General features: G+C 37.1%; 1 protein-coding gene across 1 annotated transcript; it reads left to right on the top strand.

The window, feature by feature from the left end:
• Positions 1-798: 798 nt before the first annotated feature.
• Positions 799-1,589, top strand: LOC146723019 (uncharacterized). Its single transcript, XM_085483345.1, has 3 exons — positions 799-997; positions 1,210-1,422; positions 1,489-1,589. Exons 1-3 carry the CDS (start codon positions 799-801, stop codon positions 1,587-1,589), a joined length of 513 nt encoding a protein of 170 aa, XP_085339471.1.
• The last annotated feature ends 17,475 nt before the right edge of the window (positions 1,590-19,064 follow it).

Genomic DNA, 19,064 nt, shown 5'->3' with positions numbered 1-19,064 from the left:
AATGTTTGAAAAATAAAATTCGAAAATCTTCTCACGCGTTGGAACAAGTTGTACGTCGAATTGTCGAAGAAAAAAATGTTACGGAATTTGAATCAATTAATACTTCTAAAAAATACTCTATAGAACACAATGGAGGTCCTTTAATCGAGGGTTGTACTTCACCTCAGTATAAAAAATATGAAACTATTAATTATTGTATACATGTTTCAAAAGAGGCTGATAGGTTTATTGAACTTAAAGATAAAACTATCGTTGAAGTAAAAAATTTTTGTTGCTATAAGAATTTTGAAATATTATTAGGATACGAATATAGAAGACATAAAGACTTTTTTACTAAACCATGTTCGTCATCTTTTTTTGATATACAATATATTCGAAAAATCAACAGTTCACTCAAAATGTGGCCTATTACACACATCAATAAAAAATTAATAGTTCTTATTTACAATAATCAATATGTTTCATTTCCAATGCTGCATTTATAAATCGAAATGCTAGGATTAGCTTCATTTGAATTAAGTGATTTAAATCGTAGTTTTACTTAACTGCGTTTTGAAAATAATTATTTTTAATAAACTTATATTAGTAAATATACATTTTTAAGATAAAAATAAACTTTCTAGTTTATATTAAAGTGAAACTTTATCAAATAATATGCAATATTTATGTTGTCTAGTAAATTTATGTTTTTATGTAATATATTTATTATGTTTTGTAACTTTATGTTATAGAATTATTTTCTTTACTCAAGCAATATAAAAAATTTTAACATATAACGTATATTAACTTTACTTGCAAATGGGTTGGTACATCGTTAAGTTTGCAAATGAAGATACGGTTGAAGCAATACCAAAATCTTGGTACTTAAAAAATATAAAAGAATGCAATTGGCCCTCATCGCATTGGACTTCAAGGAAAATTAATGAATTTATAAAATTCAAGAAAACGCCAGAATCTGATTGGAATCTTCATAAAGTTGACATTTTAGGTAGCTATGGTAAGATGAGTATTTTATATATTTTTTATTTATATAACTAAACTATCTTTTTTATTGAAATAAAAAAAATTAATAAAATAAAAGAATTAATAAATGAAAAATTAAGAAACTATTTTGCAACTAATTAAACAATTTACAAATAGAGACAGCGATTTATTATAATAATACTTTATTTATGCACAGTCATAAAAGTCTTCAAATCTTATTTTTAGAAGATCTATCTGTTGCTCAACGGAAAGCAAATAAGGCTAAATATACGTCTGATCTTTCGTCGCAAAATGATGAATGTAGGAAACAACATAGTAAACCAAAAGGGAAAAGAAACAGATCGACGAAGTATTTGTCTGACAATGACTCTTCTGATTTGTCACGGTATGAATCAGATATTAATAGTTATCCCCCCACAAGCCCTCTTATATCAAGTGGTAAGCATTTATTTTCTCTAATATTTTTGAGTTTCTATATAATAATTAATTTTACTATTTTTCTAGATGGAAACTTAGTTCAAAATATACCAACCGAGGTTGTAACTAAATCGACCGAATGTAACATTCCTCGAAATTTTGATGCTGGTAAATTAACACTTTATTAGTACATTTTGTATCAAAAACGGAAAGTGATACTTAAGGGGATCCTAAATGCACGGGCGAACTCCGATAGGGTCGATAATGAAGATTTTTTAAATATAATTATCGACAAAACTCGACAGATGTCGCAATAAAAAAGTTGTCAATCGACACACACATACATATACAGGGTGTCCCATTTTATATAATTTATAATTATATAAAAATTATATATACAGGTTGTTACACATACATATACACATATGTATGCGTGTGTGTATTTATACAAGGTGTCCCATTTTTACTACCCCTAATATCTCTTTGTTTCAATGCATTTTATAATAAAACAACAAAAGTTGTACGGTTTCAAAGGAACCATAAAATAGTACCATTAGTGTTGACCTTGCACAGTCATAAAGATTACGTGAAAGTCACTATCACATGATAAGTTATAAAGTTTCAACATTGCAATATCGCTTCTGAGAATTTTGCGCACATGCAAACTGCATCCGGGGTAAAATATTTTGTACAGTTATCAGCAAACGAATAGATCGCCTCTGGAATTATTTTTTAAAACAACCAGCACACGAATAGATCGCCTCTGGAATTATTTTTTAAAACAACCAGCACACGAATAGATCGTCTCTGAAATTATTTTTTAAAACAACCAGCACACGAATAGATCGCCTCTGGAATTACAGTTTTAAAACAACCAGCACACGAATAGATCGCCTCTGGAATTACAGTTTTAAAACAACCAGCACACGAATAGATCGCCTCTGGAATTATTTTTTAAAACAACCAGCACACGAATAGATCGCCTCTGGAATTATTTTTTAAACCAGCACACGAATAGACCGCCTCTGGCACTAACTACTATAAAAACTATAATAATAATTATCAATTATACATGAAAAAATAAACAAAGGATTTCATTATCTTTCAGATAAAAAAAATTGAGAATTGCATTTTAATAAAAAAAATTAAAATAAAAATTAAAAATAAAAATAAAAATTGCATTTTAAACGTCTATTTGAATGTTCTTATAAAATTACACCTACATACATACATACATACAAATATATATATATATATATTTATATACAGGGTAAGCCATTTTAATCTTTGCACTAAAATTTCTCAAAATTCAAAAATTTAAGACAAAAATGTTTCAGATAAAAGTTGTATGGTTTCAAGGGGGACATGAGATGGTGTCATTGATTTGACCTTGAATAGCCATTTGAAGGTTACGTGACAGTCAACTTCAATTTCTTAAATGGAACACTATATTTTTTCTTGCATACTTTTATAACTGACTTCAAGATCTTTCCAAAACACTACAATAAAATATTTTTTCATTAAGTATTTTTCGAGTTATAAGGCTGCAAATTTGCAGTATTTTGACATAAAATACAAAATATCTTGGGAAATATTCATTTTTCGATTATCATACCTTAATACTTTTATGCCCAGAATAATATTGTACTAGATATACCATTGAAGATCATGAGGAATTTTTTTATTTGTTCTTGGTTCAAATTTCCAACGGCTACACTGCTTGCCGCAGACCCCTTTATTTAAAGGAGCATCAGGAAATATGGCTGCCATTCCGCCATTTTGTAATATTATTTTATGAAAAAATTTTTACAAGTACTTCAATATATGCTTATTAACTTCACGGAGTATTAATACTTTATTTCATTTCCTTTCATTAAAAAAAAATGTCGAAAAAGTGCAATTTTTTGGGCCGTTACAGTGGTGTTACCCCTTAAGAGAATGTAATCTAATGACCTGAGTCCAATCTGATAAATTATATTTATTATGGGAATATATGAAAAGCATTGTGTATTCTGAATGACTATAAAAGAACTCATAATAATTATATTATACATATGATTGCTCGAATAACTGCAACACTTAAAAATATTTTATTAGAAGTAAGAGAAGCAGTACATCATTTGACACATAAAATTTATCCGTGTCGTCAAGTCCAAAGTCAATACTTCAAATTTTTATTACAATTGGAATACAAGTCAAACATTTGACTTTTATTTTACTATGTATTTATGACTTTGAATATCTGTATGTAATATCAATAAACTTGTATTTAAAAAGCCTATAAAATAAAAAATATAGCATTCCATTTTAAAAAATGAAGTTGACTTTGTAATGCCCTCAATGTTTCTACTCATCAAATAATCGTTTATTACTATATGATGTCCCCTTTGTACTGAATATGTCGATATAAACTATTTTTTCATGTATGCAAATTTCACAAATAATTTATTCGGTTATTTTATATAAATCACATACATACATATAAATATATACAGGGTGTTCCATTTTAATCGTCTCATTGTCAGACAAATATTTCTAAAAATATTAGAGATACGAAAAAATGATTCAAACAAAAGTTATTTAACTTCGAGGGTGACATAAGATGGTGTCATTGGTTTGACATTGGATAGTCGTTTGTAAGTCACATGAAGGTCACTTTGAATTTTTTTAATGGAATCCCCTATTTTTTATTATATAAAAATTCTTGTAGCTTATCTTGATAGCTTTCCAAAACCCTATAATAAAGTATTTTTTCATGGAGTACTCTTTGAGTTATAAACGTTTAAAGTTAACAATTTTTGACATGAAGAATATCGTGAATATTTGAAATGTAGTTTGAATTATCGTTTGAAATGTAAAATATCGTGTAAGGAAAACAGATAATTCTTTTAAAAAAATTTAATATTCAATATGCAGCTGCATACTTTTTTTTTATAAGCAACTATGTGTTTTTTTACACTAATTCGTTGGTCTCATCTTTCCGTGCAAAAAGGTATGATTACCGAAAATGTAATATTTTACAAGATATTTTACATTTTGTCAAAAAATTGCTTCATTGAACCTTTATAACTCAAAGAGTACTCCATGAAAAAATACTTATTATAAGGTTTTGGAAAGCTATCAAGATAAGCTACAAGAATATATAATAAAAAATAGAGGATTCCATTTAAAAAATTCAAGGTGACATTCATGAGACCTACAAACGACTATCCAATGTCAAACCAATGACATCATCTTATGTTACCCTCGAAGTTAAATAACTTTTGTTTGAAACATTTTTAGAAATATTTGCCTCAGGCGATTAAAATGAGACACCCTGTATATACATATACATACATACATATACACAGTATTTAATGTAATGGTGCGCATATTTGAGACGTTTCTGATAATTAAAAAATTTATATTGTACAAATTAATTTGTTTCAAGGCTATTACGTAACAGAAAAATTTGTAAAAAATTTTTTTCATGAAAAAATGAATGTCATAATTTTTTTTTAAATAAAAGCATCATATTCAATCTAAATCAATTTGTTACAATATTCTGCATCAAAAATTATAAAGATAAAATTGTGAAAAAGTGAAAAGTTTACGAGATATTTGAGTTTTAAAGAAAATATGTAGCTGCTGGTTTACAATTTATATCTTTATTTATATCTGTGTTTTCTTTACACCAATTGATTTAAAATTGGAATAAAATAATCAGAAAATGATTTCATGAGATATTTCATAGTTTATGTACATTATGAAAGTATAATATATCTCATAAGCTATTCGCTTTTTTTGGCCATCCTACATTACAACTTATGCAGAATATTGAGAATCGATTTATATAAAAAAATATGATTTTATTAAAAAAAATTCAAGGTAACACTAATTTTTTTTATAAAAAATTTTTTTCCTCATTTTTTATTGCTTGTAATAGATTCCACAAAACAGCTCCCCAAGATCCACAAGGAAATATTCCTTTTAGATTAATAGTTTCCTCAATAAATACTTCTCTATATAATATTGCTTCTTTCTTTCATAAAATTTTAAAAGATAGCCTTCCTAGAGCGGACAGTTTTGTAAATAACAGTTTTGATATATGCAACATTCTATCAGGGAAAACAATACAAGATACCGACATAATAGCTTCATTGGACGTTGTTTCATTATTTACTAATGTTTCCGTAGATCTTGCATTAAACGGTATCAATAATAGATGGCATTTTATAGAGTCACACACAAAGATTCCCAAAAATGAATTCATAGGTATGATAAAATTTATATTAACTTCTACATTTTTCACTTTTAATAACATAACTTACAAACAAATTTATGGGACTCCTATGGGTTCCCCACTTTCTCCGATCATTGCCGATATAGTCATGCAGGACTTGGAAACATTAGTAATTAGTAATTTAAATTGCGAAATGACTTTCTATTTCCGTTATGTAGACGACATTATTTTATGCACTTCCGCTGACAATATTACATATGTTTTGAACGAATTCAACAATTATAACGATAGACTACAATTTACATTGGAAAAGGAGGATAATCGTTGTATAAGCTTTTTAGACATAATGATCAAAGTAATAGATAACAAAATTTATTTAGATTGGTATCATAAAAAGACATTCTCAGGTAGATTACTTTCATTTTTTTTCAAATCATCCGACTTGTCATAAAATAGGAACAATTTATAACTTGGTAGATAGAGCTTTATTACTATCACATCCGCAATTTCACAAAAAAAATATAGAGAAAGCTATTAACATTTTGCTATCCAATGGTTATCCTCTTGATCTAATTTTCACAGAAATAAAACGCAGATTAAAAAATCTCTCAACTAAGAAATTTAACAAGCCTAATAATAACAATATAACAGATACTAATAATACTAATACTAACATTAAATATTTTGTCATACCATATATAGAATCAATATCTGAGAAAGTTGCTTCAGCAATAAGAAGACCTGACGTAGTGGTAGGATATCGTTGCATTAAAAAATTGAATGACTTCATAAAAGTTCAAAAGGACAAAAATAATTGCCCCACGAATTCTAACGTTATTTACAAATTGAATTGCAACGATTGTGACGCCACATATGTCGGACAGACAAAAAGACAGTTAGGAACGAGACTTAAAGAACATAAAAATAATATTAAATTAGACTCTGCTAGACATTCAGTTATCACGGAACACATTCTAAACGAACAACATACATTTGACTGGGACAATATTAAAATTATGGATCATGAAAAGAATTACCATAAAAGACTAATATCTGAAATGATCCACATTAAAGAACAGAAAAATGGAATTAATTTAAATACAGACACCGAATTGTTAGACAGTAGTTATTTTGACATACTTAAAAAATTTGCTGAATCATAATTTAGAAAAAACATTGGTAATAAATAAATACATCACGCTCTCTATTTTGACATTTGGTATTCAGACTTCGCAACACACACTTGAAATATCGGGGAAAAGGACTTGTTAAAACGATAATGTAAGTTGAAAGATTTTTAATTTTCTCTGACATTGATTTAATTCGCGTATTATATCCGTAGCATGCTCAAATGTCGCATAACTTGGCATCTCAGACCAATCGCCTTGCATATCTATTGGTCAACAGCGAAGAATCGTTTCAATTTTATATTTTAATAATTAACTAACTTTGTATTTTAACATCTAACTTTATATTTTAATATTTAATTTTTATGTATTGATAAAGACTGTAGTGCAGTCGAAACGTTTACAATTTATGTCGATTCTGTAACGGAATGTTAATTTAATGATTTAACTATTAATAAAAAAATTTTTACATCTTATTTATTTGCTCGTTTAGTTGGCCTACTATATATGATTGTTTAATCTTTGAAAATTACTAAACAAATGCATTATTTAACTTATAAATAAAAAAACCAGCCTATATGGCCATCTTTTCTGTATGGCCATCTTACCTGAGTTTACCCTATATTTAGTTTTTAAATATAATTTGTAATCGCATTTGTTTCAAATATAATTTATATTGTCTGAACTAAGTACTATAAAATTTAGAAGTTTTAAAAAGTATTAAAATAATTCTTTTACAAAATAAAACTGACATACTTATATTATAAGATTATTTTCATTCATCACGTTGATACACTGAAAAAAAAATATTTATCTAACAGATACACTGAAAAAAATAGTTTATCTAACAAAATATTTAGATGAATACGTGCAACTAAATATTTATTTAAATTAAGCAAAGATATATTTAAATTAATAAAATATACAGTTAAATATACAGTATTTTGATGATTTAAATATATCTTTGCTTAATTTAAATAAATATTTACAATTATGGTAGTTGCACGTATTCATTTAAATATTTTGTTAGATTAACTTCTTTTTTTCAGTGTATCTATGTATATACTGTAGGCATGCTATGTACATACTTGTGGTAATATTTCACATACATATGATATGCACTGTACATACTTTTCACACTCTACGTACATACATAAGTAATGAAATTTATATCCACATATGTATATACATAGGACATACATTGCATATCTTTGAAATATACTTATGTATATACTGTAAACATGCTATGTACATACGTATAATATGCGATGTATATACTTTTTACATTTTATTTATATACATAGGTAATGAAATTTATATCCATATATGTATATACATAGGATATACATATTTGTATGCACATTTAATATACGCTGTATGTACTTTCACATTCTATGTATATACGTAGGTAATGAAATTTATATACATATATGTATATACGTAGGGCATACATTACATATCTTTAGAATATACCTATGTATATACTTTAAATATGCCATGTACATACGAGGTGTGTTCAAAAAGTATCGCGAATTTTGTGTTTTTTCAAAAATTATTTATTTATTCATGAATATCTATTTTGTCCCCTTCAAAGTAATCCCCACCAGATATTATACACTTGTGCCAACGTTTTTTCCAATCCTCGAAGCACTTCAAAAATCATTTTTTGTGATCTTGTTCAGCTCCTCCTTCGATGCCGTCTTTATCTCCTCAATCGTAGCGTAGCGTCGTCCTTTCATGGGCCTCTTCAGTTTCGGGAACAAGAAAAAGTCACAAGGGGCAGATCTGGGGAATACGGTGGCTGCGGCATTATTAGTGTGTTGTTAATGCGATGCTGTTTTTGGTCGAAATTGAGCAATTTTGGTACGAATTTCGCGGCGACCCGTGTCATGCCCAAATCATTGGTAAAAATCGAATGGCACGAGCCAATCGATATGTTAGGTCCTCAGCAACTTCTCTAACGGTGATTCGACGATTGACCAATACTATTTTCTTCACTTCATCAATGTTTTCGTCTGTTGTTGACGTGCTCGGGCGTCCGGCACGCTCTTCGTCGTTCACATCTTCTCGGCCCTCGGAAAACATTTGTACCACCGATAAACGCTGCTTCGGTCCAAGGTAGCTTCACCATATGCCACAGTCAACATTCGGAATGCGTCCGCGCACTTAATTTTGTTTTTCACACAAAATTTGATACAGATTCTTTGATCCATTTTTTGGAATAGGCAAAAATCGAAGACGAGCCAAAACACGTGCAAGCAAAGCAGCTGTCAAAAATTAACTGAACATTTAAAATGGCCGTACTTGTCGGCATAAATGAGAAACATGAGTACCAACATAACGCCACAAAAAAATCGAAAATCGAATATACGTAACCCGCGGAAATTCAAAATTCGCGATACTTTTTGAACACACCTCGTACATGTGGTAATTATTTCACATACATTCGATATGCGCTGTACGTATTAGCTAGAAAGAAATTCAGAATTTGAATAAGATAAAATTATGGAGATAATCATTTAATTGAAGATCATTTATTTATTCTTTTTCTGAATTTTATTTGTAACATTTTATCAATATATATATATATAATATATATATATATATATATATGTTTGTCCCGGGCCAGTTTCCGGGACTTTTGACATCCCGTATTGGCAGATTCCGGGACATTTGGCATTTTCCAGGACTGACCTGGAAAAATTTAGGTCCCACGGCAGGTTTCCAGGACGCCCTGGAAACTGCCATTTAGATGAAATGGCAGATTCCAGGTCTGTACATTTAGATGTATATACATTAAATGTACAGACCTGGAAACTGCCATACACTTAAATGTATATATGTACATTTCGATGTATGACAGTTTCCAGGTCTGTACATTTAATCTAGAACTATATGGCAGTTTCCAGGTCTGTACATTTAAATGTATATACATCTAAATGTACAGACCTGGAAACTGCCAATATTTAAATGTATACATGTACGTTTCGGTGTATGGCAGTTTCCAGGTCTGTACATTTAATTTAGAACTATATGGCAGTTTCCAGGTCTGTACATTTAAATGTATATACATCTAAATGTACAGACCTGGAATCTGCCATTGTATCTAAATGGCAGGTTCCAGAACGTCCTGGAAACTGCCGTAGGACATAAATCTTTTTCAAGATATACCTATACAAAGAAAATAATAAATTTTTTATAATATATAATTATTGCATATACAAATATATACATTTCATAAATATACATGATTTCTAAACGCAAAGATATAATTACTGATATATTTTTATAACTTCAAAATTTTAGGCTTACTAAAAGCAATTTTAAAAAAGCAATATTGCAAATGTTAGTAAGAAATGATGAAAAGAAATTAAAATTGTTGTTATTGTCGTTATATTCAAACAACCAGATTGTAATAAAAAATAATAAGAATTTAATAAAATGAAGATTATTGATTTTATTGCAATACCGAGAAAAGAGAGAAACATATTTCTTCATTATAGCAATATAAAATCATAGTTAACATCAGTTATTATAAGATTATTATAATAAAATATGATATTTAAAAATTTATGATTAGAAAAAATTTTCTAATAAAAAGAAACATTTAAGAAAACTTACACTGACCCAAAAATATTCCCAATGCAAAATTTAAAACCCTTTTGAAACTAATACATATTAAAAACGAATTAAAAAAAAAACACAAAAATTTTAAAAGTCAAAAATTTCTAAAGTTAATAAAACCTTTAAAACCAAAAAAAATTTTTATTAGGTTATATTCCCCAAAAAAATTTTAAATAAAATTAAAAAAATAAACAGTCCCTTAATTTTTTTATATAAAAATTTTTTTTCGAAAAAAATTTATTACTTCGAATTTAATTAAGATTTAAAAAAAATAAAATTTTAAATACATATTTTAAAAATTTTAAGGGCCGGAAAAAAGCCTTTTTTTAAATAATCAAAAAATTTTTCCCAAACTTAAAACAAAAGTTTCAATGAAGATTAATAAAAAAACGTCAAAAAATTTAAAGAACTCACCAAACCTTTCAAAAATATTACTTCTGTAACAAAAATTTGAAAATTTAAAAAATTAAAAAACATGTTTATTCTTATATAAAAAACATTAATTTATCCGTATTAAATTAAAAAAACCTTTCATTTTTTTAAAAAAATGAAATTTTGACTTTGAAGATATTTATTTAATTTAAAATTTAAACTTATAAAAAAAAAAAAAGAAATATTTAAAAAACTTTACTAACCCCGGAAAATCGTTATTTTAAAAAATGCAAATGTCGAAATTAGAATTATTATTTTCTTAATACAAATTTTAAAAAAAAATTTCGAAAAAGTAGACTTATCGAATCTTTTTAAAAAAAAAAATACTTCAATTTTCAAGTAAAGGGGGTTTAAAAAATTTAAAACCAAAAAATTTCTGGATATTTTTCCATCCAAAAAATTTTTTTTTTCAGGGTTTTTAAAACAAAATCCGTAAAACCAAAATTCATGTAAATTGGCTTTGAAGAAAATTTTTAAATTTGAAAGTTAAAATTTTTTTTTAAATAACCAAAAAAACTTTATATTTAAAAAAATTAATCGGCCCCGGAAATGCGTAGTTCAATAAGGAAAATTTTTTAAATTTAAAAAACTAATACTTTTTAATAGCAAATTTTGAAAAAAGACCCCTTAAAAAAGTAATTTTTCCAAAATTTTTTTAAAAAAAAAAAAATTAATTTCAACAAATTTTATGTGAAAACCAAAAAAAGTTTTTTGAGAACTTTTATATCCAAAAAGTTTAATTCCATGGTTTTTAAAAAAAAAAGTCAGTTTCAAAAAATAATTAATGTAAAATGATTTTTAAAAAAGTAAATTAATAACTGAAATTAAATTTATAAAAAAATTTTTATTTTGATTAACAAAAGGACAATTTAAAAAATTTTTGGGGCCAAAAATCCCGTATTTTTAAAAACAAAAATCTTTCAAAATTTAAAACTTATTATGTCCCAAAAGAGGAATATAAAAAAAAAAATTTTCGAAATGTATCTTTTAAAACTTTTTTAAAAAATAAACCCCCTTTTTAAGTTCAATGCAAGTTAAAGTGAAAACCTAAACCAAAATACGATTTTTTTTATATACAAAACATAATTTAATACCTTTAACCAAAAATTTAAACGCAACGTAATTAAAGGAAAAATCTTTAAAAAGCAAATTAAAAGCAAATAAAAAATTTAAGAAAACACAAAGCGCGAATTAAAAAAAAATGTTATCGGGCCCCAAAAGCCGATTTTTTAAAAAGGGAAATACTTCTGAATTTAAAACCCCCCCGCAGCGAAAATTTTATGACATAAATTCCCCCAAAAACTTTAAATACCAGAATTTTTAAAAAGAATTTTCGACCCTTTTGCTTATGTGTGGGGGGAAGGAAACAAAAAAAATTTTAACAAATATTGCTTTATATGAAAAATACAGATCGCATTACTTTTAAAACATTTTTTTTTGGTCCCGGAATTTTCCAATATTAAAAAAAGCAAAATCTTTCCAGAATTTAAATCTTATTTTGTCGCTCCCAATAGCAGGATTTATAAACCAAATTTCTTACAACTTCCACTTTCCCAAACCTTCTTAAAAAAAACCTACTTCTCTCTCGCCCTAGTCTAACGCAAAATGGGGGGGTAAACCTAACCAAAATTTTGACTTTATTTTTATAACGGGGATCCCTTGTAACGGCGTACCGTACTAACGCCTCGCGGGCCGACCCCCGCCCGCCACTTGAGGCTATGGCGCCTAAGGCGCCCCTAACACAAAAATATAATGATACACGGGTCACCTCCCCAGGGGCCCCAAAACCCCCAAGCGCCCACTACGACGCCGGGTTTACCCCCCCCCACACCCTCGATGTAGAGGGGGGGAACCCGCCGGCGGGGTTTAAAACCCGGCTCGAGGATGAGCCGGCCCAGTCCGTTCCGGACCCCTACCAGGCAAGGGGCCCTTCCTTGTTACGCCGGGTTTTTTCCGGTTTTGGCCTCCTACCTTTAGTATCGGGGAAACGGGTTTTCTCGTTTTACCCCGGGTTTCCCGGTTTTTCCGGTCTTTTCCCTGCATCCCCCGGGGAAGGGTTTCGTCATTTACGCCGGTTTTCCCCGGTTCGTCCTGTTAAAAAACCCCCCGGGCACGGGTTTTTCCGTTGGACGCGGGTTCCCGTTTCCGGGTCTCCCTGAAAACCCCCGGGAAAGGGGTTTTCCCCGTGTTACCCCGGGTTTCCCGGTTTCGGTCTCTTCCTGCTACACCCCGGGGGCAAGGGGGTTTCTCGTTGTACGCCGGGGTTTCCCGGTTTCCGGTCTCTCCTGCTATACACCGGGGTGAGGGGGTTTCTCGTCATTACCCGGGGTTTCCCGGGTTTTCCGGTCTTTCTTACACCCCGGGCAACGGGTTTTCTCGTGTTACCCGGGTTTCCCTTTTCCCGGGTTTTTCCTGCAACACCGGTGGGGGGTTTTCTGTTTTTCCCCGGTTTTCCCGGGTTTCCGGTTTCTTCTCCATAGGCTATCCCCCGTCCCGTACCCCTAATTTAAAAGGGTAATTTGTAACTTTCCGGACACCGTACAGCTTTCCCCCTCCTTATTTTTTTATCCCGGTATCAAAAAGTTCTTTTTTAGGGCTTCATGCCAACAAATTTCGTTTATAACCGAGTATCAATATTTCTCTTTTTAGGTTTATCCAACAATCATTTTTTTTACTTTTTTCTTTTTGAATAAACCAAGTTTTTGTTAAAAGGGAAAAAGGGGGTCTGAATCTCCCCTTCCTCCCAATCCAAAAACCGGCGACCCGACCCCGGGGCGTGGGAAGGTGAACCTTTAATGGCGCCCGAACAGGGACCTGCCCGGGAGTCCCACCGCTTAAGCCATCCATCCCCGCGTGGGTAAATCTTTAAAAACCAAAAGCTTTCCCTTTGGCCAAAAAGACAGGGAAGTACCAAGGAAAATTTAACGAGGTCCCCGACGCCTCCGCCGTTTGTCGGGCAAAACCCCCTTTTTCGAACTCACCTACCTGTCCCCACATAACGTCGAAAGGGCCCCCGGGAAAAACCCCAAACCAAAGAGAAAAAGACCACCCCCCGCACCGTTGAACCCCAGGATCAGGGACCAGATGAAAATGGGGGGGCCACTTCGAGGGAAAGGCCCCCCCCTGGCTTCCTCAGGAGGGAAGAGCGTGCCTGGGCTACGCTACACCAGCCCAGAGGTTGGGCTCCCCCGAATCTTAGGGGGGCCCCCCTGCTGGGGTTACGCAACCCCGCGAACCATAGCCAGTGGGCCGATTTTCCCAAAGCGTCCGCCAGCAATACCTGCCAAGGGGGTATGAGAGCAGAGAAAAGGACGACCCCAGGGACGTAAAACAACCCCCTAAAGAGCCCCTTCCCAAAAGTACGCCACCGAGGTCCTGACCATGATCGGCGCCCCCGGGGGATATTCACCCCTGACCAATGGAAACTCTCAAAAAACATGGACCCGGGAGTCCCAATTGTCCCTCCGTGGGGACGTGCCCCACGCCCGGGGATCGAGCATCCGACCCCCGAATACAAAAGGGGCCCACCGCCGAAGACAAAAACGCGAAGGGACGTGCCGAAAAACCCCCACCCGGGTTTTGTAGCTTCGCGGTCTAAAATGGGGAATGTTGCTGGGGTGCAAGAAAACGGGGGACATACACGCCTGCCGCCAGCGACCTGGGAAAAAAAAATTTGTCGAGATGGGCAAGGACGGGCCCCCCCCCCTACTCCCCACCCCCCGACGGGAAACGGGGTCGGCCGGAGACTCGGGCCCGTGTCCGGCCCAATCGGCCTAAAAATACACCCGAGACCGCACCTCCGGATCCAGATCGCCGGCAACATTTGGGGGGCCCTCCTGTCCGGTCAAAACTCATTCGTAAACGCGGGGAAACGGCCCGCCGAATCAACCGCACACCGTCACCCAGATCTCAAGGCCCCGATACCTGGCCGACGGACGCAATCCCCTTTTGCCGGGACCACAAAAGAAAAGGGTAGGTTACGGGGAAAAATGTACCGACCGCTTCTCCCTACCAAAACAGACAACCCCTACAATGGGCATAGCCTCTGGGCAAAATTGGGGAGTCGAGCTGCGCCCCCCGCCCAGACCTGTCACGAGACAAAAACCAAAAGGAATCGCGAACCCGTATCCCCGGGAACTCCAGCGGGCGCTAAGGCTACGGGCCTTTCTAATAACGAATTTCCAAAGTTCGAATCGGTCCGCGGCCCGACCGACAAAGCCCACACCAAATTCGGCAAAAAACCGGGGGCCGCCCTTAAACAACGAATCCCCCCGTAAACCCGGGGCATGCAACCTGATCACGAGGTCCAAAAGGGGAAGCCAAGGGGTACGACCCTCCACCAGCCCCCGGGAGTCTCCGATAGTGTGGCAAGAAAAAGACGGGCCCCTACCGTTTTTGTATGGGATTCGCCGTTTTAAACGCGCCTCAGAAAAAGATTACCCCTGCCTCACATTGCCGCCCCACCTTAGTAAGCTAGGGGGGGCGAACTATTTGTCCAGTTGGACCTACGAGGGTATTGGCAAGTGCCATAACCGGAGAGGCCCCGAAACCCCGCCTTCAGGGTTTGCCAGGGGAGAGGGTGATCATTTCCGGGTTTCATCCTTTGGACGCATTCAGCACCGGCCCCTTCCAAGGTGCTCACCCCTGTAGACCCGAGTAGAAACCAACTCCCCCTTACTTGGGCGACATGTTGTCGCGTCCCCCTATTTTTGAGGAGCCCCCTAGGCCACTTGGCCCAAGTCCTTCGCCCCCTCCGTGACGCCCCCACCCGCCTAACCCGAAAAGGGGATTCTCCGGCCCAAGTCTTCGGTACCCCGGACACTTTTCGATCGGCCGGAATCCGGACGGACCCGAAAAAAATGCGAGCCCTTACCCATTGGCCTCCCCCCCGACCCTCCCCAGGGTTTGGCAATTTCGGGGGTAGCGTCATGGTACCGCCCATTCATCGCTGACTTCTCCCCATCGCCCCCCCCCTCACTCGCTCACTAAAAGAAGGGGGGCGGACGGGGGAAAAGAAAAAAAGAACCGCGTTCCCAAACAAAAACCCGGCCTTAACCACCCGCACCTGTCCCCGCCCCGTCCAATTTTGCGCGCCCCTTTTACTACAAACCGCGCCAGGCCCCCGGGTTAGGGGGCCCTATTAACCCCAAAACCCCGGGAAGGAGGGGCGGGGTTTCGCGTACGCCAGCCGGACCCTCAAGCGCCCAGAAATTATAGCGCTAACCCAACTAAGTCTTGGGGTCTTTTGGGGTATCGCCGGATGGGGGTTACCTCGAGGGCTCCCATTCACCGTGTGACGACCACCAACTTTAAAATGGGGAAAACACACGAGGCCCCCCACCGGAAAGACTTTCCCCCTGGGTGTTCGAATTACAAAAAACATATTTCGAATCCAGTCCGGCGCCGGGACATTAAACCCGGTGGCAGATGCCCTCTCCCCCCCCTCCCGGAAGCTTTTGGGGGTGACCCGGCCCAAAACCGGTGGTACCACCGTAAAATACCCGAAAACGGGGACATCCGACCGATCACCCCATAAAAACCCGGATAACGATTTTACAGGGTATACTCCCGATCTGGGCTTCCGGGAAAAAACCAGCCAAAGCAATGGAAACAGGGCGTGCCTAAGACCAAAGACCCGCCCCTTCAGCGGGGAAAGCACGAGACCCGGGCCCCCGGGGACTAGGGATTTCCAAAAAATTGGGGTCGGGGGGGCCCAGCTTATTTACGGCCCGGCATGTTTTGGGAAAATTTCCCGGGACGTTTCCCGGGGGGCCTAATTTGCGCGGCACAAAGGGCCCCAACAACACCGGTGGTCGGGTGATGGCCCTCGTTTCCGCGCACCATGGGAACAAGCCGCCTAGACCTGATCGGTCCCCTGCCTCGATCCACTAGCGGCCAACCGGTATTAACCTACAAAAACCGGTTCGTAATGGATCGAAATGGTCCCGTTAGAAAAAGCCCCCGCCCTTTTGCCTAGCCCCAGCACTCACCGCCGCCCATATACCCGGGAGGGTGTCCCTCCCCTGGTATCCGATAAAGGACTATTTTGTGCGAAAGCATTAAGGCCCTTCTAGCTTCCCACGGATACAACATCGAACCCCGGAAAACCCCGAAGAAACCGGTTAGGGGCGAACGTCGGTTTTAAAAAATGATCACCGTACGTAGGCCGGCGGGACAAAAGACGGGACGACGAATCCCCCCCTTACGTTTGCCCTCAAACCCCCCGAATGAGGCCCCGGGGTACCTCCGGCCTACATCCGCATGGCCGAGAGCTGCTCCCCACATCCAGAGGATCGACCAGGAACCCCCAGCACCGGACCAAACCCCCCGACCCCCGTTTAGGAGCCTACAGGTGGTCCGAAAACCCCCTCGCCCGGCCTTCCAGCGGAAAAAGCCCTACAACTGAGGCCGAACTGGCGCCGAGCTGGGGCAACGCGTCGGAACGCGACGCCCCTGTCCAGCAAGGCCAACGCGTTCAAACCCAAGTGGCCGAAAAGCGGGCCCATGACGTCCGGGGGATCGTTTTCCCCCCCCTAATCATGACCCCAAGGACGCCCCAGGGGATCACGCCAATCCATGTTCAGGACCCAGCGGCATCCCCGGGGGGGGGACGGGAAACCATGGGGGTAGGACAGGACCCCGCCGCCGTGATTCCTCCCAGCGCCCTACCGCCCCCGCCCTCGGAAGTTCCGAGCCACTTTCCCTACTGGGCGGTGGAGATGGTTCGCGTTTTGGGCCCATCACTGGGTCCACCCTTAGGGAGGGGGGGGGTAACGGGTAGCCGTACTAACGCCTCGCGGCCGACACCCGCCCGCCACTTTAGGCTAGGGCCTAAGGCGCCCCTAAACACAAAAAACAAATGTACACGGGCACCCTACCCCCCGGGGCCCCCCCACTACAACCCCCCCGAGGGGCCCCCCTCACGCCGGCGTTACCCCCCACCCCGCCTCGATTAGATGGGGGAACCGCCGGCAGGGTAAAGCCGGCTCGACGGATGGCCGGCACCAGTCCTTTTCCGGACCCCTGCCAGGGAACGGGCTTTCGTTGTTTTGCCGGGTTCCGGTTTTTGGGCCCCCACCTTTTTTTTGTATGGGCAACGGGTTTTTTTTGTTACGCCGGGTTTTTCCCGGGTTTCCCCGGGCCCCTTTTGTATACACCGGGGGCGGGTTTCTCGTCATTACGCGGGTTTTTCCCCGGTTTCCGGTCTTTTTGTTAAAAGGGGCAAGGGGGTTTTTCGTTGTTGGGGGGGTTTTTCCCGGGGTTTCCCGGTTCTTCCTGCACCCCCGGGGAAAGGGGTTTTTTTTTGCCCCCCGGGTTTCCCGGGTTTTCCCGGGGCTTTTTTCCCCTAAACCCCGGGGGAAGGGGGGTTTTTTCTTTTTTTTAGGGGGGGGTTTCCCCTTTTTTCCGGCCCTTTCCCCGCAAAAGGGGGACGGGTTTTCCCCTTTCCCTTTTTCCCCGGGGTTTTCCGGTTTTTTCCCGCTAACCCCGGGGCAAGGGGGTTTTCCCTTTTTACCCCCCGGGTTTTTCCCCGGTTTTCCCCCTTTCCCTTTAAAACCCCGGGTGAGGGTTTTTGTCTTTTCGCCCCGGGTTTTTCCCCGGTTTTTCCCGGTTTTCCTTTCCCCCAAAGGTTAAAGCCCCCCAAAAAACCCTACCCTAATTTTGGGGGAAAAATTTTGGGAAAAATTTTTTGGGGAAAAGAAAGGGCTATCCCCCTTTAATTTTGTTTAAAAGGGTAGCAAAAATTTTCCTATTTGGGGCTTTTTTCCAAAAAACATTTTTTTTATACCAGTAGTCAAAAATTTTCTCTATTTAGGCTTTATGCCAAAATCTTTTTTTTTTACGGTTTTTTTTAAAAAACCCAAAAGTTTTTGTTAATAAGGAAAAAACAGTTTAAACCCCCCTTTTCCCCCCGAACCCCCGGAAACCCCCGGGGAGCCATCCGGGCGTGGGGGGAAAAATGAAACCCCTTACACAATTAACTTTTTTTTTTAAACCCAAAAATTAAACCAAACCACATTTATAATTTAAAATATGATTTTTTTAAAGAAAAAAATTTAAAAAAGGGAAAAAATTTAAAAAATTTTTAATAAAATAAAAAAGGAACCAAAAATTTTTAAAAAAAAATCCCAAAAAACCCGGGGTATTTTAAAAAAAAAAAATTTTTTTAATTTTAAAAAAGTCCCCCCCTTTAGTATATTTTATAAAAAAGAATCCTCGATAACAAAAATTACCAAAACCCCTTTTTAAAATTTTGAATT

This window comes from Nylanderia fulva, unplaced genomic scaffold (genome assembly GCF_048542155.1).
Source record: "Nylanderia fulva isolate GAGA-0341 unplaced genomic scaffold, ASM4854215v1 Scaffold245, whole genome shotgun sequence".
Taxonomy (NCBI): domain Eukaryota; kingdom Metazoa; phylum Arthropoda; class Insecta; order Hymenoptera; family Formicidae; genus Nylanderia; species Nylanderia fulva.
This window is presented reverse-complemented; position numbering and strand designations above follow the sequence as displayed.